This window comes from Nipponia nippon, unplaced genomic scaffold (assembly GCF_047370975.1).
Source record: "Nipponia nippon isolate SJK-2023a ecotype South Korea unplaced genomic scaffold, ASM4737097v1 scaffold_13, whole genome shotgun sequence".
Classification (NCBI taxonomy): Eukaryota; Metazoa; Chordata; class Aves; order Pelecaniformes; family Threskiornithidae; genus Nipponia; species Nipponia nippon.
Genome location: NW_028262324.1, coordinates 9,664,649 through 9,688,434, shown reverse-complemented (window position 1 = coordinate 9,688,434; position 23,786 = coordinate 9,664,649). Strand labels below are relative to the sequence as shown.

At 53.7% G+C, this 23,786-nt stretch overlaps 1 protein-coding gene across 15 annotated transcripts in view; it reads right to left on the bottom strand.

Moving 5' to 3' along the window:
• Positions 1-1,256: 1,256 nt before the first annotated feature.
• The window catches only part of LOC104013106 (opsin-5-like), a 34,360-nt gene continuing 11,830 nt past the window's right edge, over positions 1,257-23,786 (bottom strand). For 2 of the 15 annotated variants that reach the window (XM_087749677.1, XM_087749675.1), the window contains 6 exons: positions 20,093-20,263; positions 10,824-10,911; positions 9,022-9,184; positions 8,263-8,390; positions 6,019-6,347; positions 1,257-5,176 (listed from right to left, as the gene is read on the bottom strand). In XM_087749677.1, the coding sequence (XP_087605803.1) occupies positions 4,622-5,176; positions 6,019-6,347; positions 8,263-8,390; positions 9,022-9,184; positions 10,824-10,911; positions 20,093-20,161 (1,332 nt within the window). In that variant the 5' untranslated portion in view covers positions 20,162-20,263 and the 3' untranslated portion in view covers positions 1,257-4,621. Of the gene's footprint in view, positions 5,177-6,018; positions 6,348-8,262; positions 8,391-9,021; positions 9,185-10,417; positions 10,912-12,771; positions 12,907-19,366; positions 19,583-20,092; positions 20,264-22,763; positions 23,249-23,786 lie in introns of those variants that run through there. The other 13 variants (XM_087749681.1, XM_087749679.1, XM_087749685.1 and 10 more) reach the window with 11 other exon arrangements.

Genomic DNA, 23,786 nt, shown 5'->3' with positions numbered 1-23,786 from the left:
CACATTTTACTGGCCGTGCCGGCTGTGAAACCTGGCCCCAGAGACTGCTCCTGGGGTCCGGAGGACACGGCCCCTCCAGGGCCTGCAACACGCAGGAAGGGATGGCCTTTGGGTGAAGCCGTTTGATAAATTAAGACAGGCTCAAACCACACACCACCCGCTCTGCCATCGCACGGCCAGCTGCGGGCTGCTGCATCGCTCCAGGGTCCGGCCCCGTGTGCAGCAGCAGTCGGTGGGACATGACACCGATTTGAGGAGCGTTCCCGTGTCCGCACAGCCTTCCCGCTCGTTCTGGGGACACACACCAGCTGCTTTAGTTCACCCCTTAAATTCTCTGTCAAACCTGAACCCCTGCCAGGCTGAGGCTCTCCCGAGGGGCAGGAACGCATCGCTCGCCTGCTTGCCTTTCAAGGGGAGGCAGCAAAGGAGAAGGTGTCCTGGAAGTGCTGCTGCTTTGCCAGTTATTAACGGGGTCACAGCGAGCAAACCCCAGAGCCCCACGGGACTGTCGGTGGGGGACCACAGAAATCCCAGGGGTTATTGCCCTATAACAGTCAGGTTAGCACCAAAGTGATTTTATGACACTGACAGATGTGAAATCATGGGAGACTTGGGCAGAAAATAACCCCAGAATGGGCCAGCTACATTTTGAAACTGCTTTATGGTTGTAACTGGTCTCTGCCAGCTTGCCTTTGGGAAGGAACCTCTCTCCTTGAGAAAGATTTCTTGGTGCAGGTTTTCTGGCTCACACTGGGCTTTTGGTAACTGTATATTGCGTATGTATAGATCAATGGAGCATACGTGTCTGCACTTGCCTCAGCATCTTCAACCTCAAGAGGTTGATTGAACTTGGAATATGACAGCTATTTGAAAATGAAGCCGTCACTGGGAAAAGACACAAGCGCTCTCACTCAGCCAGCGCTGGGTGGGAAACGCAGCGACCAGAGCACACCTGCCCAGGCGCCAAACCTGAACCAAGGCAGCCCCGGCTTGTTCCCCGCACCGGGAGCGGGCTCCCGCCAAGCAGCAGCACAGCACTGCACCCCTGCAGCCCCCAAACCCCCTGCAGCCCCCAAACCCCCTCCCACCCGCCTCAGAGCCGGGGACCAGGCTGCAGCAGCACCAAACGCTACAGAAATCGGTTCTCACAACCAGCCACCACCTCCCAAACCCTGCCCGACCGCAGCAGCTGGCCCAGACCCTACCTCAGCCCCAAGGGGCAAAGCCGCCATCCTCCTCGCAGCCCCGGGCTCACCCCACCAGCAGCCACCGCAGGAGCTGCCCTAGCAGGGGCAGGGGGCTCTTGTCCTCAGGTAATTGGTGGCAGCTGATGGCACCATTCCCAGCTGGGGACACTGATTAAATCAGCACCAGCCTGGCAGGTAGGAGCAGCTGGGTTAGGGCAGCCCCGGGTCGTGCCAGGGCCAGTGCGGGACTCTGGACCCGCTGTTTGGCCTGGCCACATTGCACCGAGTTAATTAAATTGATTTGGATTTTGCGAAGCGGCTGCAGCGCCGCTGCCTGGGCTCCCCAGCAGCAGGAGTGTCTCGTCTGAATGGAGATTAAAGTACGCTCAGTATTAGGTGTTCCCGATATTGTGCATTCTTACACCAAACTAAAGACGAAGACACTCATCTGGGATTTTCCTGGAGTAACAGAGGACCTGGGAGATTTGCAGTTTTTTTCTTCCTACCTCCAATAGGTGATTTCTGGACCGCAGTATTTTTTAGCTGGCAGGGGACAAGGCAGCAGGCAGGGGGGCTGGTGAGCAGAGCAGGGACCCACCTGCACCAGTGGCTGGACCACGCCGTGTCCCCAGGCCCATCACAGCCCCAAGCACCAGCCCAGCCGGGGTCAGGAGATGGCCAGCCCCCAGGAGATGGCAGCAGCCCTTCATGTTCGTGTCCTCCTGTTGGAAATCAGCCCCTGGCCACCTTTCTGGAACGCTCGGCTGCCGAGGAGGGAGAGCTTGGCTCGCCCCACGTCCCCGTGCCCCGGCCGACGGGCTGTGCCTTATCTCCGCAATCGCTCACCCACAGGACCAAAACCTGCCCACGTTCTTGCCCCGGCCACGCACGGCAGCAGGCACAGCAGGGAGATTTTCGTTTATCCCAGAGCGCGGCTGCTAACACATAATTGAACCAAGTCAAACGCCAGTTTTGCATGACTGAATTTACTTTTTAAAATGTACAGTTTCTGGAACACGATGACTGGTCAGCAGAGACACCGAGTGCTTGCGATTCCCTCGTGTGCCGGGGTGCCTGGGACGGGGCACGGGGAGCAGCGCCCCGAGCTGCGGGGTGGGAAGGGGCCGAGCAACCGTGCCCCGGGCCGGGCGGTGGCTGGCCCCCCTAGAAACCTGCACCCACGCTGGAAACTTTGTCCTCTCTCTTCCCTGGCTGCCCTGATTTTGCTTTGTTTGTTTGCAGTGTTTTGCAAATACTGCATATCTTTGGGTTGGGTGGGGTTTTTTGCATAGCAGGAGTAGGAAGCGAAGGCAGGAGTGTCGCTCCCCGCGTGGCTTTTCAGTGATTACTTGGCTCTTGTGCATAAACCCTGCCTGCCCCAACCGTCTGTGCTGCAGGTATCACACGTGGGCAAAACCATCCCGGGAGGACGCAAGTGCACCCCGGAGGCATCGGTGACCCTCTCCGGTCACAGGGAAACCGCTGATTAAAGTGGCTAAGTGGAAATGACCAAGGGACAAAAGCAAATGCCACGACTGCCATGCTGTCGTGCATTAATCGGAGCTGTGCAGCAGCAGCCGGTAACGATGGCACACGCAGAAAGCAGGGGCAGGACCGCCTGTGCCCCAGCACCCTCCGTGGCTTCGCTGGGTGCCTCTGCCTGCACACAGCAACCACTTGCCCCACCACAGAGCTCGCACTGGCCCCAGTGCCACCTGGGCTGGAACTGGGCCATAACATCGAGGCCGAAAAGCCCAGCTCCTGGTTTTAATGCCCGGGTTGTTTAAATGACGGGTGGTGGGCATTTGCTGTCTGCCACCCTGGGGAGCACACCTGCCCCCCGTATTTCTGCAGCTAGCCGGTCTTCTGTCAAGTGCTGTGTCCTCGGAAGAGAGGAGGCTGCTCTATCTGTGCTAAGAAAAGGCAGTGATACATCCCGTTTCTGGGAGCGACTGCTAAAAATAGCAATATCTGTATCTGGAGAGCGGAGGGAGGAGGGAGAGCTCGGGGTCGGCTTACAGGCAGGGTGGCTGGCAGGCAGGGCTGGCAGGCAGGAGCAGCCAGCGACGGCATCGGGGGCAGCCCCTGATTCCCAGCGCTCAGTGCAGAAAACAGTTCGCTATTCCCATTTAGCACGGCCACGCTTTAGCCCTGCGGCTCTGGCGATGGGTTGTGGCGTGGTTCTGTTGGTTAACCAGTGACAACGTGAAGCGCTCCCACGCGTAACTGGCCGGCTGGGTGCCGGAGGGCAGCATGTTTCCCACCTCTGCTACTGACTCTTCTCATCACCTTCAATGCATCTTTTAATTTTTTGGGGCATAACCAACTTCTCTCAGCACCCTGGCTGTGTCACCCCCCCCCCCCCCGCAAAGCAAAACCAGCTCCCACCGTGCCCAAGGGTGGGCACACGAGCGGTTCGGTGCTGGGGGCGGGATGGGTGAGCTTCACTGCAGGGCTGCCAGTATGCTACCGGAGAGAGGCATCCACAGGCCTGCCCCGCGCCTGCCACAGCGTTTTCTGTTGATGGCTTCGCATCGGGCCCTTTCACAGCTTCTTGGTCCTTTTCGTCCCAGACTCCTCCCGTGGGTGAGCTGCCCACGCTGATCTCCAAATGCCGACTACGAGCCCGCGGGATGCTGTTGCCCAGGCAGCACAGCAGTGCCGATGCCATGAGCTGCCCCGTCGTCCCAGCTGCCAGGAGACACCCTACGGCCACAGCCCTGCCTCCAGGATGGTGCTCAGCTACAGATTCGTCATTCCCTGCCTGGAGACCACGACCTGGGACTGCTATTACTTGCACCGGGATTATTTTAACCCAAAATCCTTACTCTAAAGACAAGCTCCCATTTCGATCTATAGGATGGTGGTGGGTTTGCATTCAAATCCAGGGAGTGGGGTAACCCAGCCTGCACAGAGAGTAGTCTCTTGAGAGGTATATAAAGATGCTTCATAATCCCGAGTGAGGTAGCTGAGCAGCATGGTCCCGCTCCCCGCCGGGAGGGGACATGGTCAGCGGGGGCTGCAGGAGGTGGCACAGGAGCCAGGATGCCTCTCGGGGCCTCCTGGCCCCCAGCCCCCCCCCGCCAGGCACAGTTTCTTAGGATAACCAAGTTCCTACTTGGTCATCAGAGCACCAGGATGGAAAAACAAAGGCCAAGGGCCCAGAGAGCAAGCTGCAGGTGAAACTGCACCCTGGACTTGCACCCTGGGCAGATTTCAGGCACTGGGGTCTTTTTTTTTTTTTTGCAAGTGCAAAGGCTAGGCTCAGAGTTGCAAGAGCCAAACCAGAGGGGGAGGCAAGGTTGGTCTTAAATTTTCATGTCACTTCATCTGCAGAACTTGCTGGGGACCTGTCGGATACATAGGTGAGAGAAATGTTGCGTTTGGGTTTGTCTTCCAGTGCGCTGGTAGGACACAGCCGGGCACGGCTGGGCTCAGAGAAGGTCTTTCATGATATCCGATGGCAGGGCTTCTCCCGCCACATTTGCAGCGCCCAGGCCCGACCTTTTCCGTGTGACAAGCACCATCACCTGCACCGTCCTCTTCAGCCCCGGCTGGCAAGCAGCTCCATCGGCCAGGATAGCCAGGGGAGCGCGCCGGGGCGAGCTGCCGGGCACCCGGGGGAGCTTGTAGCACTTGGGGTAGTTACTGAAACACTCAAAAGTGTCGTCGCAGTTTCTGCAAGCCCCAGGGTGGTCACCGAAGCCCGGGGACGGAAAGGGCTGGAGCGCAGCACTCGGGCAGCCACAGCAGAGGATGGTGCGGATGGCCTGGAAGAGCACCACGTCCTTGGAGAGGAACTTCTGGAAGTTGGGCTTGAAGAGCAGGTACACTAGGGGGTTGTAGAGTGTCGAGGACTTAGCAAAGACAGCCGACAGCACGAAGGCCAGTGCCGGCACCTGGCTGGCGTCGCCGAGGACTGCCCACAGGGCAACGATGGCGTAAGGGGTCCAGGCAGCCAGAAACCCCAGGCACACGGCAATGCTCAGCTGGAAGAGAAGGAGATGGAGACGGCAGTGCCGTCAGCCTCGTGCAGCACACACAGGATGCTGACCCCCCACACCCCCCCAAACTCAGCCATGTGCAACGGGGCCCGAGCAGTCGGTCAGATCCCCAGGGAAAGGTGCTCAGCTCTCTGGACCCATTGCACCGGAGCATCAGGGTTTCAAACATCAGGGCAGCAACTCAGCACGCCTCAGCGTGGGCACATAAACCTGCACTGGCTTCAGGCGACTCACACCCTGTCCCACCTGGGAAATTTGGGAATGGCCTCAGCCTGCCATGGCAGATGGGTACAAAGCACCCAATGACCCAGCTTGGACCAGGCCAGCATCAGAGTCCAGCAGTCTTCTGGCAGCGCTCAAAATCCCTCCGGCAATCTGTGTGCTGGGGTGCAGACTGACCGAGAGGCTCTGGAAGCGGGCGATGCTCAGATCCCCCCTTCTCTAAGCAGACACGAATGCTTCCTTCGAGGCCAGGCTTGCAAGCTGTTTTCTTTCATGTGTTTGTTTTTTTTTTTTTAAAGGGTATGCACTTTTTTTTTCACATATCCTTGGCAAATTGTAGTATTAGCTTGTAGTCTGGGGAACAATGACTCATGCAAGCTCCTTTTATGATCTTTTCCAATGTAATTTAAAATGAAAACTCCTCCACCTGATGGCTTTAAACGAGGAGAAATGTGCTCTTACCCACACTGATACAAACACCTGGAGAATTCATCGGGAGCGGCAGACACCCCTGGCTGGCAGAAGGGGTCCTGCCACGTTCGCCTGCCCGCAGGCTGGGGCAAGGGGCACCCCGAGCCCCCGCAGCACCCCGAGCCCTCCCCTACCTTCACGACCAGGCTGTGCACGCTGCAGGCTCTGCGCCGGGGGGACGTGTGCTGCCTGACGGCTCTCCGGGACACCTGCACCGTCCAGAGGATCAGCGAGTAGGAGACGAGGATGAGAAGGCAGGGGAGAAGGTAGCAGAAGATGAAGAGGGCAAGGATGTAGAGCGTGGCCTCCCTGCTCGAGGCTTTCCATGTGATGCAGCAGGCTGTCCCATAGGGCTCGGGGCCGTAGCTGCCCCACTCGGCCAAGGGGGCTGTGGCAAACATCAAGGCGTATGCCCAGACGCACAGCACCAGCACTCCGGCGTGGCAGGGCGAGAACTTGTTGCCTGCAGCAGAGGGATCGGGGTGAGGGTGGTTTCCCATGGGCAAGGGGGAGCGGAGAAAGGGGCTGTGACCCCGAGCTGCCCACACCTCCAGGCACGGGGGACACCGCCAGCTGCACTGGGACATGGTCAGGGCCGCCCAGGCAGGGCAGCACTGCAGCCATGGAGTGGGCAGAGCCGCACCAGCGCTCACCCCCAGGCCCCAGGACACACAGGCGTCCTCCTGTCCCCTTGGGTGGGCGGCCAGAGCAAGGAGCCAAGAGAAACCTAAGGGTTTGCCCCAATCTGGGCAGCAAGTGGCAGGATCAGCGGTTCAGCCTCTCTCGGGTTTGGGAGGAATGGCTGGGAGGTTGTGTGGCCGCTGGTGGCACGGGGGGGACGCTGCACCCGCGGCCCCACGGGGATACAGCTGCACCCATGGGCAGCCGGGAGGGAGGGATGGAGGGAGGCTGCCTGGCTGCAGCAGCCTGAGCACGGGGCAGGGAGAGCTGGCTCCAGGACTGCTCAATGCCATCCCAGACACTGCCATTTGAAGGACCTTTTCCTCCCTGGCAGAGTGAAGCACTGGGGGAGGTGGGCTTTTTCCTTTTTGTCCCTTCCCCCATCAAATCTAAAACTCCCTGATCTTCTAAGAGCTCAGTATAAAGTGCAAAATCTTCAGCCATACAAAGGAGTAACATTTTTCTTTGAAACTAAGCAATTAAAAGCACATTGGGATTAGCCATTTCCTCACGGAAAATCACGGGGAGATAAGCTCAACATGCCAGGCTGCCAAGCACTGGCTCATCTAGAGCAGAACCTGCGCAGAGAAAAGCCACCGGTACCTGGGCTGCCTTTTAACAGCCAACTTTTATCTTTATCTTTGCTTCCACCTTTTTACTGATCTCCTGAGCTGTTGTGCTGGCACATAACCAAGGTGACTCTGCTCCAGCATCGTCCTTGAGGCACTGTCAGCTGCTGGGGACAAAGCACATTGGCGGTTGGCAACAGCCGCAGGCTCGGGGCAGACGGGCAGCGAGCCACGGGAGAGGGGGTGAGGATGCACCCTGGGGTGCTGGTCTGCAAATCAAACTAATATCTTTGATTTCCCATTTTATTTCTATTTTTGGTCTTTAATCTGAAGTCTATGCTGAAGATACATGCTAGATGGAGGATTAGCAGCTGAGCTAAGGAAATTAAGAAGCAACTCCAAATAGGAGGAGCTGTAAATGTCTTGGGGACATCCCTGGATCCCCTCGCTTCCTCAGGTGCTCTCTGCAGGGCAAGCCCTCTACAAAGGGCTGGTGCCCAAGCTTAGCGCTGCAAACATTCACACTAGCTCTGCGGAGGAAGTCCAGGTGAAAACAGGGCTACAGAAGTGAGCTACAACACTGCAGACCCAGCCCTCCTGTATTAATTATTTCAGTGAATTAAATACATTTGGCCTATGGCTCTCCCACCAGGGAGAAGGGAAAGCGGCTCTTCCTTGCATGGCCAGAGCGTGTGGCTTCCCAGATGCAGAGACTGCTCTGGCCTAAGCTCAAGTCTGTGTGTGAACATTCAAAACCCCGTGACCTGCTGTGATACAGCAGCTGGGACTTTTCTCCAGGGGGGGGACAACCCCCTTGATACTTTTGTGGATGATGCTCCTGAGCCCTGAAGCGAAGCAGGCTCTGGAGGCAGGGACGGCCGAGATGCATGCACAGGTCATGGGCACAGAGTGACGGAGCTCCGTAGCCCCACGCAGGTGGAGGGGGCTGAATACACAAGTGATAAAAGCCTTCAGTCTGCTGCACCCGTGTATTGACTGGGAATAGGTTGCCCTGGGGCAAAGCTTTCCCAGAAGAGGTGGATCTGGCCCGTAAAAGAAGGAAAAAAAAGGGTTATGTTAACAGAGAGGGGTGTAAGCATAGATCAGATAACGCATCCCAGCACCTACCATATGCGGGGTAACAGACCTTCAGGCAGCAAACCGTGCTGAGCACCGTCAGGCTGGTGAGGCTGCACAGCCCGAACAAGACCCCGCAGAAGGCGTAGAGGGTGCACACCGCCTGGTTGAACAGCCACCTGCAAGGGAAAGCCTGTGGGTAAACCCAGCCCTTGCCCTCTGCCCGGGCCGGCTGGCTGACAGCCCCTGCCACGCGCCTGGACGGGAATTGTCTGTGCGGTACCTGCCGCGGAGGAAGGCTGGGAGCTTCCCAGCCCGCTCTCCTGGCAGCAGTGGGTGGTGGGGCCTCAGCCACTGGTCCCACACCAAAAGCAAAGCCGACTGTGCGTGGGGCGGCTGCAACGGGCTGCACGGATACCAGCGCCTGGTTGCCCAAGAAAGCATGGGCATGATCTTGTCCCTGATTTGTTCCCTGAGCATCCCAGTGACAGGCACAGATGGAGCCATGGGTGTGGGAGCTGCCCCGATCCACACTGGCGCACACCACTGCGATGCCTGTGCCATGTGGGCGCCAGCTTGGAAACCCACCACCAAACCCCTTGTACAGCAAGTCTGTGTGATAAGGTGGAGGGAACAGCCAGGCACCCTGCGGTGGGGTGGACGTCTGTGAGGTTACACGGTGCCCCAGTGCCACCAGACGGACTCCTTGGGTCCCTTCGGACCGCTGTCAGGGATCTCCTCGTTTCAAGACAAGGTTTGCAAACTGCACCCAGAGCCATTGGCCAGTGCAAAGCCGCTTCCACAAGGTACCTGTGTGCAAAGAAGGAGGAGGTGGCCAAGGGGAAGAGTGTCACTGTCATGCTCAGGTCACTGATAGCCAGGTTGACAATGAAGAACTCGGCAGGCTTCAACATGGACCTCTTCTGATAGGCCACCAGCAGGAGCAGCGAGTTCCCAGAGAGGGACACGATGCCTGCGGAGAAGGCAGAGGAACAGTGCTGTAACAGAGCCGGGAAAGAAGCCAGGATCATCTTGAGATGTTTGGAAGCAAACACCGGACATGTCTACAGAGGGTGGAAAGGGCTCCCTCTGCAGAGCTAGATGAGCAGGGGAGCCCATGGGACCTGCAGAGCTCTGTGAGCACATCTGGAGCTGCTTTACATTGAATTTGATCCCTTCCCCTTCCTGAGATCCTACAGAGGCATTTGGTAGGAAGGCAGCGATGGGATGAGACTGAAACGGGCTCCGGGTGCAGGATCTGGCCAGAGTCACTTCTTCCAGCTGGAAGGAGCGAGGGGGGCACTTCCTTCCAGCTAGATAAATAACGGGAGCTTTGTGCGATTGCTCTTCTGATGTGAGGCCAAGGAGCTGGGCCCCTTTGCCTTTTTAATTTCTTCCTGGCAATGTCACTCCTGTGAGTCTGTGTTGTCCAATATCATGGTAACAAAATAAACAAGAAGAAAGGCATTATGGAGATCAAGGAAAATCCAGACTAAACAAAAGAAGGCTCTTTGTTTGCTATTAGTGTATTTAAAACAACAGTGGTGATTAAAATTTCATAACAAGGGCTTTCTCTCTTTTTTTAATTACGTAATTGTGCTTTCATTGAAAAGAGGTTTCAGTGTCCTCAGAAGGGGAATCTTTGCTGCTCTTGGGGCAGGTTGGGTAGGATGAGAGTTTCTCCCTAATGGATTAGGCTGTAAATTAAATATCATGGTAAGAACCAGCTTCCAAAGCCACTGAACAGCCAACACTAAAGTTCCTCTCAGGAACAGGATTCTCACGCAAGACCTGGACAAATCCAGGGCTTTGGAGGCTTTGGAGTCACTGGAGGGTAGAGTACTGAGATGTTTGTCCTTGTTCCTGGCCTCATGAGGCGTTTTTCCCACAGACCCAGTCTCACATCTGCACTGAGTACATTTGATTAACTTCACTAACTTCTAGGAGCTGTAGGTGCCTACAGGAGTGCTGGCAGTCCCAGCGGCGTCAGCATCTCTTGGGTTCCCTATGCTTGCAGGTGTGAAAAACTTCTGGCATTTGGGAGACAACGTGCTCAGGGCTCAGAAAATTGGAAGGCTTTTCTTTGGCCATCATTCACTTCTGGCCCACACCAACCAGGTCTAGGCCACCTCAGAGCACATCCCAGCCCCTCAGTTTTGCCTGCTGGCTTTTCAGTGCCACTAACTCCAAATCACAGGACACTCACCAGCATCTTCTGCGGAAGGGAAGGGCCAGCTGGAGGTCCAAATCACCTTCAAGAGTCATGAAGCTGGCAATGCCAAGAGGGTCCCTGTCCATCACCCATTGGGTGGCTGCAGCAGGAGTTACAGCATGTTCCTCAAAGGTTGTTCTTCAACTTTTCAAATATTTAAAAACATAACTGGTACTTGCAGCTCCCCTGAGAGGGGAATGCAGTCACCAAGCTTTGGCTAGATCATCCTTTTGAGTAAGGTGGGGAGGGCTAACAGGGGAAGGGCCAGTTTGATTATTCTGCTAATCACTGAACACTTCTGGAAGCATCAGTGACTGCAGAAGGCCTGAATGTCTCTGGCAGGCAGGTACCTGGGCTGCCCGCAGCAGGGACACAGGTATAACAGCCCGTCTTTCCTTACCAAAGACTAAATAGAGTGTGCCAAAAATCAGGTCTTCTCTCTCCGATAAGGTGGAGATGAACACCGAGGCATTGGACGTATTTCCCATCTGCAAAGCAAGATACAAGTACAAGTGAGAGTGAATTTTGGCTAATGAAGGAGTGCTCGGCTTCCTCGGTTCCCAGGGAGGACAGCCCTGCGACGCGCTCCTGGCACGGTGCTGCAACCAAGCCAGCGGCGTGCAGCCCCCCGGCCCACCACTGCGGGAGGTGGCTTCGTTAATGCTGCATGCAGCACTGACCTAACTGGCTGGGCAGGGGGCCGATAATGGGATCAGGCTGGTAATCTCACTTGATTACTGTATCTTCAATGACAGATTTTACTGATTAGCATTAGCCTTTGGATCTAAATTTTCTTTGCAAGTCTCGGCCATGTGCTGACTGCAGCAGGCGCTGCGTGTTTGGACGGGGGGACCAGCTGCTTGGAGCTGGAGGCTTCGTGTTCTGCAAAGTCCCCCACCTCCTCCAGGCTTGCCCCGTCCTTCGTGTGCCTCTGCCTGTCCCTGTGTCCACATCAGCAGAGAGACTTGGCCCAAACTGCCCTTGTGATGCAGCCAAGACCCGTTCATGTGCCATCCCGGCGGCATATTAATTGCCTCTACTGCGAGACGTGCACTGCGTGCGCCGAGAAAGACCTCTGCAGACAAAGTGACTTGCAACAAGCTGTTCATCAAACCCCGGCCCAGGAGACCCCACAGCTGGGGACAGAAAGGAATTGTCACCCCAGTCATCACTGTGCCTGGCTGGGACCTTCAGCTGTAACTAAATCTGATCCGTGCTGCCAGCAGTGCAGGCGGTGAAGAACTTGAGGGTGAACTCATGTATTACCAAAAAAAAAAAAAAAAAAAAAAGTAGTAAAAAGTCATTCCCTTTCTCGGGGTGCCTGACTCAATCATTGAGTTTTATTGGGCTAATTAGTTTTCCTGTTATTTCGTGCAGCTGAGCCAAAGGTTCCCAAGTGCTTAGGAAGTTAATAGGGGGTAGTAGACCAGAACAGCAGACGCGTTTCAGTATATTCACTCCCTTCACTGATAACAAATAAATGGAAAAATGTTTTGTTCAGGTGAAGAAAAAAATAGAAAGGGGCGAGAGAAAATAATGGTTTAATTATATGTTTCGATAGCTGTTAGGTTGCTTGCTGGGATGTTTAATGCATGCAGTATTCCTGCCTCCTTCCCCAAGGTCCCTACCTGCACGCTGTGGGAGAACTGAAAACAGTGCCCTGCTGGCGAGCAGGGGCTGGGGAGGGGAGGGCAGCTGGGGCCAGCTTGGGCACGGTTTAACCCTCACAAGTGGCAACAGGCTGCCTATTCCTGCCCCATAGCCTAGTCTTCATGAGGCCATGCTGCGAGCTGGAACAGGGAACAGATTTGGCCTTATGGGGAGGAGGTGAATAAAAATAATATCCCCAGCACAGATCCCTACCTGACCGCTAGGTGCCATGAAGCAGCCTGGAAGCTGTCAAATGGGCCAAGAGCCGTAGGAGATGGAGCCTTTCTTTCCATCAGTTTTGCTGACATGGACTTCACAGAGCAACCACCCTTGTTATCGGTACCCAGGTGAAAATGCCCTCCTCACATCCGAGGCTGCATTCAGACAGATGGAGCTAATTACTTGAAGTAATGAGTAAATTAGCTTTGAGTGTGAATTTATTTTAAGACACTAATTGGTGTTAAACTGCCAAGAGATCCTGCCAATAGTTCTTCATTCTCTGTGTTACTGGCCCATACAGCCAAATACCGATGGGCCATGGTTCCTCTACCCTACTTCATGGCTGTCTTGGATTAGGCGGGCACACAACCTATGAGATGTTTACAGCTCACATAGTCCCACTCGCTACTTTTTAGTGAGCCTATCCCAAGCATCTGATGTTAAGCAATCAAATATTTTTATGGTCGGTGCCTACATACCATGAGTATGATGGAGTTGCCTCTGCAGGCCAGGCAGGATGCTCGTTAATTTTGTTAATGGGAGGTGCAATGGTCATCCATGGTTCCCAATTCACTCTGTTGAACTTCTGGCCTCTCTGGATGGTTCCTGCTGCCCTTATGAACAGAGACAGCGGAAAGCAAGAGAATTGGTCTGTGCAAAACAGTCCCACCAAGTGTGCACTGCACAGAAAGAGGTGTCAGGCACTGAAGACAGAAGGAGAAACAGCAAGCCAGGTTTTGGCTCACTTGCTCTAGTAGACATGGCCAAAGCCCTTGTGCTACTGGCAGACTCCCACATCCTTCAGACATGTTTTGCCCAGGTTACTGGTTTGACAGCTTGATGCAAATGTAATTTTAAATTAAGCTCCATTTACATCATCCTGCTAAACTGACAGAGGCTCTGAGGAAGCTGTGCAGCATGCTTGCCTCCTTCCCCAACTGATTTATTTGCTCTTGGTGATGAGAAAGAGATACTGTACTGGTTTGAAATGCCCCATCCTCCTGCCTGGGTCTGGAAAGTCTGGTCTGTGGCACTGTGTGGACATCGTGAAGGCAAACATGCACAGCCAGGAGGTCTACCCACTTCTGTTTGGGGTGCCTAGTACAAAAGAGCTTCCTGCCACAATCTTTCACTTTGGAGAAATGACCACCACACCTGGGATTTTTCCAATCTTTTGTTGTGCAAAACAAAGCATTCATTTAACAACAGTGTGTGCTTTACCACGAAACTAAACTCCAGCTATTATCTGCCAGCTTGGAAGAGGCTGCTAGCCCTTGGGGTTTGATATGCAAGCACCTATGGGAAAAAGCGCCAAGCAGTGCGATTGCCCAGGCAGGCTGACAGCCACACAGCTAGTTTGCTACTTGAACACATCAAATGTCCCCTGCCTTGTTACTAGTACGTACAAATACAGTACGGCAACTTCTCAGACATCATTACTTGTATTTATATACATGCAGCTTTGATGTTCAGCCTTAAAAATTCATTACCTTTTAATAATTGCCTGCTAAAATATGTAAGGAAAATATTAACATTTGCATCTTAGAGGCTTCCTACTTTAAATAATATAGTGTTGGTGTCAGAGCAGCAACTTGACTTGGAGGACTTCTCCTTGCCAGCCCAGCAGACACTTTGCAGGTGCACACTCCCCTGATCTGCTTTTCCTTACGCTTTCCTGGCTGGTGGACGTTGCACTCTCAGTTCTGCTTTGGCATTGGGGTAGCTAGCCTTGGACCACTCTAACACATTTGAATGTACTCATTTGCATGATATAGTTCAGTAACATCAATTTGCTTTTCTTAGCAAACATAATTCACAAGGTGCTTGCTTTACACCCCTCCTACCCTCTCCCTATTCCTCTTGCCTGGTCACGGTGCAGAGAACCAAGCCCTGTCAGTGTGGCCCCGTGAGATGCTGCTCATGAGAAGGTTATGAGAAGTCACTGTAACCTCCATCCACTCGCTTGGGCTTTCTAGCTGCTCTGGGCAGAGTGCAAACTCCGTGGCCATCCCTGTAAATGTCTACACAACATAATTACCAGGGTACGCAAGGTTGGAGTCTGAGCAGCAACGGGCCAAGATCCACCCTGAGCTCTGCTTAGAGGGAAAAGGGTTTAGGCAGGAAATGATCCCAGCTAACATTAACTTGGGAAGCTGCACGCCAGTCCCCAGCCTGCGCTGGGTACCCAGGGAAGCAATTCACTGCCTGATCTTTCTGCACTTGCACCACGCTAAAAGCATTCCAGAGTAACTCAGTTTGCTCAGCTCGTCACCTGCTCGCAGGCTTTCACTTACAGGTTTATGCTGAAGGTGACTGTCCCCTCTCTGTGTCCTCAGCACGACTGATGGCATCTGCAGCTCCGGGAAGCTCTGAGTGGAGCCCATGAATCCCAGACAGAGGCACCAGCACAGAGGTGATGCCAGCCAGCTTTAAGCTGTCCCTCCTCACCCCGGTCTGTGCTGGGCCCATCTTTCAGCAGATATTAAAGCAATAGCAAAACCGTTGTTACCTGTTCTGGGAGCTGGGTAGCCCCAGGCCCTGTGACTTCGGTGTGCTCCCTCTGCAAGGGCAGCCTGCAGAAACTAGCCCAACTGCTGCTCCCCTGCAAGGTTACACCTCAGTGCAAGGAGGCTCTGGGCATCGTGGACACACTGCTTGATTGCAGAGAGACTACAAAATCATTTAGGAGGTGAGCACAGTGGCTCTGGGGGTGGGAGATATTTTTTTTGTCCCTTTACGAGATCAATCATTTCAATAAAAGGATGTTCCTGGATACCTGGTACTCACCCTGCGATGTGAGTCCCTTGCAAGCACTCCAAGTGCTTTTGCACCCAGAATTGAAGCTGAATCTCTCCCTTTATTGACTGTCCAGGGGAGGCTTAAGTTCTCCCTTGAGATTTTCACTGATAGTCCTGACTTGTTGGGCACAAGTGCTGGAAATCCCTAGCAGGCAAAAGGGAAACATTTCCCAGCCTTTCTTCACCTGCTCTGTGCAAATCTTGTCCCTGGCCTCAAATCTCGCCATACTACGCAGTGACTCATAAAGAACAGGAAAACAAATGGGGCTTGTGTTCAGGTTTTGTTTAAAACCTTGTAAGTCACTTTATCTTAAGAAAAAGCAGCAATGGCAAGTTTGGGCTTTAGTGGAAGACTAAAGTTTGCTGGCTGCAAGACAGACAACGAGGGGATCTCAGGCTTTAGCTGAAGGGAGCAGGCGATACTGGCAGGATGCTGCAGAGAAGTTATCAGATTAGGTCTCTCCATCACAAAGAAGCAGAAAAGGTTGGAGCCCAACTTCTCCCTTTTTCGGGCCACCCTCTAAAAGGTTTGTGAGGAGATGGGCTTTCCTCCTCACCAGCACAGGCAGGAGCAGACAGGGCAGGGTGAGAACATCACTCTGATGCATATTCATAATTGTCAGGGTGAAAAAGCTGCTTCAGAGTATTTAATTTCACAGCTAACGAAAATCCAATCTCAGTGTGCTTTCTATGATGAATGTCCTTAGGAGCCCACCTCTCCCTTGTGTGCAAAGCATTTTAATTGATGCCAAGGTTAAATTTATTAGAAAACCACGAAGTCATTAGACCCACAGTATGACAGTGTGGATGTGGAAAGGGAAGGAGGGAGGAGGTTTTGCTACATATTCATCAGTTTCTAAGTTTCTCTTCAGAATTTCTTGAGAAAGTGACTCTTTCTTTCCCCCTAAGCACAAACAGACAAAAAAATGGACACAGCTCCCAGAGGCACATTTTGGGTGCCCTAAGATAGGAGCCTATGCCTTTGGGATAAACGCACACACCACCAGGCTAGCTCTGTCTGGGGCACTGAGTTGCACCACTTGTCCACACAAGTACCTTCAGCGTTGCTTGCTGCTCTGACCGTCCCTACACACGCCAGGCCACAAGGAAGGGAGCTGCAGTTTCTGGTGATGAGAGCCCTGCAATGGTGCAAGCTGGGTGAGACCCAGGCGAGGGGTCAGAGTGCCGGAGCCATGTCCCAGGCTGCAGAGTGGCACCCGGGAATGGGACCGGGAGTCACTCAGCCTGGGAGCAAAGCTGGGGCAGGGGAGAGTGAATCCAGCAGGAGAGGAGGATGTGGAGGTGCTGGAGACTGGCAGCCCCCTTGTACTCCACAGAGCACCCTGGATGCTAAATGCTTCACAGCACAGTGCAAATAATCTCCCTTACTCTCCTGTGCTCTTTGGAGGGTAAAGAGTGTCCATGGTACAGGGACAGGTGATTTATACCTCCCTGTGCCAGACCGAGTGACTCTGGCCATGAGAATGATGTCCTTCATTAACCTAATTGGAAACAATCTTTATTTAGGGCTGAGCAAATCATTCCTGAAATTCTCATAAAGCATAGTTCTCCCCTAGGCCATATTTCATTCTTCCTCAAGAGCCCTTGGAAGCAGACATGCTGAACACAGCACATGCACACCACCTCGCCGAGATGCTTCAGCAAAGCATACGTGTATTAAGAACACGGAGCCGGGACAAAAGGAGGGACTGTGATCACACAGCTGCACTGTGACAAGACAGGGCAAGGCCCAGCACGAACAGTCTGGAAGGAATTGTTCCTGCCCCTCAGCGTGCATGCACACACGCAGCAAGGGAAGGAGAGAACTGGCAAAGCTTGCAGGACTTCATTTCCTTCAGAACCCTGGCAGGTCTCCATCCTGCAGGACATCAGGGGAGCTGCAGGTGTCCTGTGAGATCAAGCTGGCAAAAAGTAACAATAATCCAGGGGAGAGGAACTTCTGTTTCTGATCTATTACTCGGGATAGGCCTGTGCTGGGTTTGGCTGGGATAGAGTTAATTTTCTTCATAGTAGCAAGTATGGGGCTATGTTTCGGATTTGTACTGAAAACAGTGTTGATAACACAGGGATGTTTTCCTTACGGCTGAGCAGTGCCTACACAGAGTCAAGGCCTTTTCTGCGTGATGGAGCCCTGCTTCCTGGCGATGGCTGAACACTGCCTGCCGATGGGAAGGAGTGAATGAATTCCTTGGTTTGCTTTGCTTGCGTGTGAGGCTTTTGCTTTACCTATTAAACTGCTTTTTATCTCAACCCACGAGTTTTCTCACTTTTACCCTTCCGATTCTCCCCCCATCCCACCGGGGGGGAGTGAGCGAGCGGCTGTGCAGTGCTTAGTTGCTGGCTGGGGTTAAACCACGACAGGCCTTATTTTTATGGGTGTGCTTGAGCTATTTGTAAAGCACACATCTCTCACTGTAATACAGAAAATTATAAAAATGCATCTCTTGCACTAATAGAGATGCTGATGTCATTGACACAGACAATAAATCAGTTTTACAGAAATATGGAGAGCTATCATTTTTGTGTCTGAAAGTAAATCATAAACTACATCCTGTAAACTTACCACAGCTACGTGCAGCACACAGGCAAGTGAAGCTAGGATCAGTACAAAAACTATTGCAAAAATCTCCGACTTTCCCCTGCTGCTTTCACTGGGGGCTTGTAAAGCCTTCCCCCCAGATGAATTAGAAGGTGGTGCGCTTATCTGAGCTCCTCACAAACCTGTTCTGGTTCTGCTTTTCTGCTGGAGAGCTGCCCAAAGGCCTCCCTCTCTCTGAGATGCTCCCTCAGGTGAGCATGCGACAGAGGGGGACGCTTGCACAAGCCTTTCCCTGCGCTGTCGTGTTTAGTGGAGAGTCACAAGCTGCAGAAGCATCGGTGCAGGTACTAAACACATTCACACTCACTTCTGACAGAAACAGCTGCTGGAGTTTTCTTCCAACTCAAAAGCATTTCAAAAACGTGACTATGCTCAATCAAGACTAAACCTGTAACCCCTCTGGGAGGGACTTCAGACAAGAATGTCTCATTGGGGGCTACCCAGCCGGCACAACGCAGCCCTTTAAAATCAAACTGCTTGGCCACGTAGTCTTTGGGCATACAAAACCGCTGTTGAATTTGATTTAAGCTCCATTGCTCAGACTCTGTTCTGAGAAGAGACAGACTGTGAAAGCTCCTTTCCCCTCAATTTAATCAGATTTCAAAATGAGATGAAGTTTTCCAAGCAGCTGCTGCCACAGGTACATTACCAGGAAACCCTTGTATTCTGCATCCCAGACCTTATTCTTGTCTTCACGAGAAGAATCAAACCTAAACCCACAGCCCACATCCACACCTGGCACCTGGGAGGACACCGGCGTGGCTGGACTGGCCTGATCGCACACGCTCTGCCTGACTGCCTGAAAAACCATACATTTTATTTCGTGCGATTGTTGGTTTTGCCTTTTCCCTCTCCAGACTTGAACAGTTGCTCTTCCTCAGCCAACGTGCCACAAAGCCAGAGCCCTTCTTGGGGAGGAGGAGGAAACCTGATGAGCCTGGAAACTCAGCTGACCTCCCGTCTCTTTCAATAGTAAATGGCAGGAATCGATTTCTGCAATTCCTAGCACAGGGGAAGCTTAGACGCTGCTGCCTGCCTAGCAAATAAAGCAAGCCTTAAAAAGTCATAGAAGAGCAAAAGAGCATAGCAGAGTGATTGCTCAGTATCTGAAGGACAGATCACGGTGCAAGAAAAGGCAGCCCTCAGTCCCCTGCCTGAAATCACTTTGTAGATTACAGACTTTTCCTGTGCCAGGGCCGCCCATCCCCATCAGCTACAGACAAACCAAGTCTGCTTTCCGCCTCCCTCTGTTAGCCACCCAGGACTCTTGCAAGCCCCTCTGAGGGGGGGTGCAGCCCCACGCACACGGGCACCCTAAAGCGCCCAGTGATATGTGCCACTCGCACACGCACCGGTGCCCCAGGCCGCCCAGGCGGGGAGCTGGGGTCGCACCCAGGGCTGGCACCACCGCTCCCCCGTGCCCGCCCCGGGACACGCTGCCCGGTGCTGCGCTCCAGCACCCCCCCGGGGCACGTCTCTCTCTCAGCCCCGGGGCACACAGCAAGCGGTGCTGGGCTCGCGGCCCTCCTGCACCTGGGGACGCCCACGGGGACCGCGTCCTCCCCACACCCAGCCCCGGGGACGCCCGGGGGGGCACCGCGTCCCTCCCGGGGACGCTCGGGGCAGCGCCTCCCCCGCGGCCGGGCCCCCCTTTACCTTTCCCGGAGGAGCTCCCCGGCGCAGCCCGCTCCCTTCGCCGCCGCCTCCAGAAACTTCCCGGGGCTCCCGCGGCAGCTCCGCGGGGCGGCGGCGGGCGGGGGGCGGGCGCGCAGGTTCCGCGCCCGCGGGAGCGCGGCGGCTGCCAGCGCGGCTCAGCACCGGCGGCCGCGGACAGCTCCGCTCCCGCCGCGCCCTGCCCGGGCTGAGCCCTGCCCGCCCCGGGGCTGAGCCCTGCCCTGCCCGCACCGGGCTCTGCCCTGCCCGCACCGGGGCTGAGCCCTGCCCTGCCCGCACCGGGCTCTGCCCTGCCCGCCCCGGGGCTGAGCCCTGCCCTGCCCGCACCGGGCTCTGCCCTGCCCGCCCCGGGCTCTGCCCTGCCCGCCCCGGCCCCAGCCCCCGGGCAGGGGAGGCCGAGGGACGCCGTCCCCACAGCCGGGGCAGCTCCGGCGCTGCGGGGCTGGCAGGGCCAGCTCGGCCCGGGCACCCTCCATCCCCTGCGCCCTGCTCCCCAGCAGGCACTCAGCCCGGGCACCCTCCTCCCCAGCCGCACATCCCCGCCGCCTGCCCTTGGAGCCGCTGTTTTCATAGCGAGAGAAACTGAGGCACGGAGAGCATAGTTTAAAGCAGCACCCCGTGGCCTCAGCATCCTCAGGCTCACTTTTCCCTCCCCTTGGTCACCTCCTCTCATCCCCCCTCAAAGGAGCAGGCTGGTACCTCACTCACCTCTCCCCGAAGGTCTGGCTGGCCACCCGGCCCGACCCCATGCTGTGCTGCGAGGTGCTCCAAGGACATGCTCGGAGTGACAGAGGAGACGAGGAGGTGGGGACGGCTGTGCTGAGCCTGTTGCCAATCGGAGCTGGGTTTTGTTTTCCACCCAAATCATTTGACCTGTCTCTGCTTGGCAAAACACGAGTCACGACCATCACTTAACCATGCATTTTGATAATTTTCTCCACACCAAGAGCTTTCCCTTGGTTACCAGTTAGAAATGGGAACAATATCAAAAATGATAGTGCTCAGTTTTAGAGCTCCAGATATTGTCAGGAGTACTTTGGATTTGGGTGCTTAAATTTGCTTCAGAAAGGAACCCCGAAGCTGGAGAAATGGACAGCAATAGCACAGCAATAGCTTTATGTACTCTCTGTGCTTTGGAAAGAGCCTTCATGAGAAACATTTATGGACTAAACAGCTATGTAAATAGATACATACTGAGATTACTATAAACTGAAAGTTAGTTGTTGTTTGTGTTCCAGAAACACAAAGGCCTCAGCCAAGTTTGAGGCCCCGTTGTGCGGTCCCCTCCGCATGGCCAGAGTTAACCCAAAGAGCCCGGCAATCCGTCAGGGAACGTGCCCCATTTTCTCCCGTTCACCTGGCACGGACCTGAGGCACGGCGTTCGGTCACCCCCCAAGGGACACAAAGTCCTCAGCAGAGTCACAAGCTCAAACAGGAGCAGCAGCACTTTCCACTCCACACAGCACTGTACGCAGGGACTGCAAACAGTTACTAAATTTTGTGGGTATGTTTGCACAATTGCATTATTTTCTTAGCATAGTTTCCTTGGGAAACAGACCTCTGGCCCAGTCTGTCTTTCTTCAGCAACACCCCTCTTCCCCAATAACATTTCTTTCCATCAGCCATTCTCACCCAGATTTGGAAGAAGGATTGAAGTCTTTGAGGTAATTTAATTCCCGGCTGGTTTGTGCAGTGGGGAAAGACCCAAAGGAGCTGGCTCCAAAGGGAGGTGAGAAAGCTCAGGGGAGATGCCACGGGCAGGCAGCTGATCGAGCAGCGCCCACAGACCCCTGCTTGCTGCCTCCCTTCTTGTCTGCAAGAGATTTCCCAAAAGAGATGGAGCAGGTGGGGGTTACGGAGGTGACAGGACAGAAAACCAAACCTGCAGGAAACTAGACTTTATAAGGTTGGCTGTTCATGGAACAGCTTTTTTCTTATAGCCTAAGCATGTGGTGAGCCATGCTTAAACCCAGACCTATCACACTCTTTCAATGTTGCTTTTTTATGGCAACGGTCAAGGCACAGAGTGAGTCTTTAAAGAGTACTTTTGAACTGGGATTTAACCAACAGGTTGATTTCTAGAAATCAAAATTGACCTGAAGCATGATTTTTTGCTGTGAATCGTAGAGATTTCAGTATAGCCTGTGTTATCTCAACTACCTAACTTTGTTTTTTAAGCTCTCCCTTCTTCTTCCTCCCTCTCCCCCCACAAAAAACAACCAGAAAGAAAGAATGAATATTCAAGCTATCAGTTCCCCAAAGGAACAAGAGTCCAATCAACAGAAAATGACCACAGGACGCTGGCAGCATTACAAAGACAACAGAAGAGGTATGGCAAACCTACTCAATGTCACCTGTCCCAGACTTAATATTTCTGGCTGGCAGCCAGGAGAGTCTGAAGTGGAGAAGACGACTTGCCAAGCAGGTTACAGCCTGTGATTAGGCAGGCGGCTCAGAGCGCCCTGTTCCCCTTTCAACACCAGCATTAATCATAGCATTGGGACTGTAATCCTGTTTCCATTTTCTCTGTCTCTCCCTCTCTGCCCTGTGGGCCACAGGCAAAGGCTAACCAGAAGTTTTTGGTTGCTCTTTGGTCACATCCTGAAGACACCTACGCTGTCTGTGTTAAATCTTGAGACCGTAGGTACTTGGTCTTGCTCCTAACCCACTGGAGCCCATTTGCACCCGCTGAGGTGGCTTGGTACAGCAGATCTTGTTGGTCTAAGGTCTCGGCTTCCAGCTACACCTCAAAAAGAAACAGGGTTTAACTCTCTAACTGCCTGCTTAATCCTGTTCTTCTGTCAAGAACAGCTTCCCTGTGGGAAGATACTTCCTCTAGGTGCTTTTGTAAGTCTGTGCTAATCGAATCAAACAAGCCTTTTCATGTAATTAAACATTTATGTTTTTAAGCATACAATCGCAGAATTTGAGCATAATTGCAGAAAACTGAGGGGAACGGCAGTGAGTACAGGGACAGGGGAACTCCCCTGCTCACCGGTGAGCCAGAAGGACATTGCAGTGGATGGCAGGACCTCCCCTTTAACAACGCCAGCCTCTGGACCTAGGAGCAAGTGCTCCAGCTTTCACCTTTGAAATAAAGCTTATGGGCTCTTTTTCTTGCAAAGAACTTGAAAATGGAAACAAACAAACAAACAAAATCAAATTACTATGGCTCTTCAAAATGGGTATCCGGGTTCTCCTTCAGCCAAGGGAAGCTGATAGGGGAAGAAAACACACAGGCACATACCTGTGTGCACAGGCTACATTTGCCTGTCCAGAGGAACCCAATAAGTCACGTCATAGCCAAAGAACAACACCGCTTGCCTCCTAAAGCTTTCAACCAGCTCTACACACAGTGACAAAATCTACGAAAGTTACCTTGTTTTGTTTTGCAGCTGCACCAATGAAACGTTATATTCACTGCTGCTTGCTCAGGCTTTCAGGGCAGGTCGCTGCTTCCCTGGCTCGCTGCTCTCCCCCCGTGGGGCCGGCTCTCCTGCTCCCCAGCTGGCCTGGCGAGGATGCAGGTATCACTTTTGCACCAGGTGAAGAAGGGACAGTGCAGCCCAGCTGCTACCCATCAGAGGTGCTTTGCAGCCCCGTGTCCTTGCCCAGCCTCAGCTTAGCATTTCTGCAGTCCAGATGGTAGGAAGTAACCTGAAACTTGTATCCCTCTGCGTTTTAGAAGCTACCAGCTCTCCACCACATGCAAGACCCTTTCCTGGGAGCACCCCACTGAAATGCTGGCAGCGCAACCCTGATAGTGTTGGAGATAAGGAGGAGATGAGACTTTCAGAACCGCCAGTCTGGCTGCGTTTGGACGTCCTTCCCTGCGGTTCTGCCCCTGTGTTGGAAGACACTGGCTGCAAGAATTTGTAAGCGTATCAGTGCATTCAGTCATTTAAACTACATAATTGTGCACCTACTTTGTACATGCAAATACTACAACCTTTTCCAGGCAAACTGGGCATTTTGACACACAAGCATTCATTATGGAGATGTGCGTTTACAGTTAATTTACTTGTGTAATAACTGTACACGGAAAATAGACACACAGCCATGCCTCTCTTCGGCGTATCAACCCTGATGCCGAGTACTGCCCCAGCGGCAATCCCTGGCTGGGAACTCTCATCCTTACTGCAGTACGTGCTTTGCGATAGCGAGCAGGGAAAGCTGTTTTTAAGAGGCCAAGGACAAGAAGATACACGGCCGCGGGCAGTGCTGCCAACGTTGCCAGGTGCTCAGTTCTCTGTATGTTTCTTCCATCTCTGGCCATTTTTTTGCATTGATGGAGAAACGAAAAAGCATTCCTTGGGGTACCAAAGGGACATGGCAAAGCATCTGTTTTCTGAGACAAAGGAGGAGGGATGCTGCTCCCCAGCAAAAGATAGCAAGCCAGCT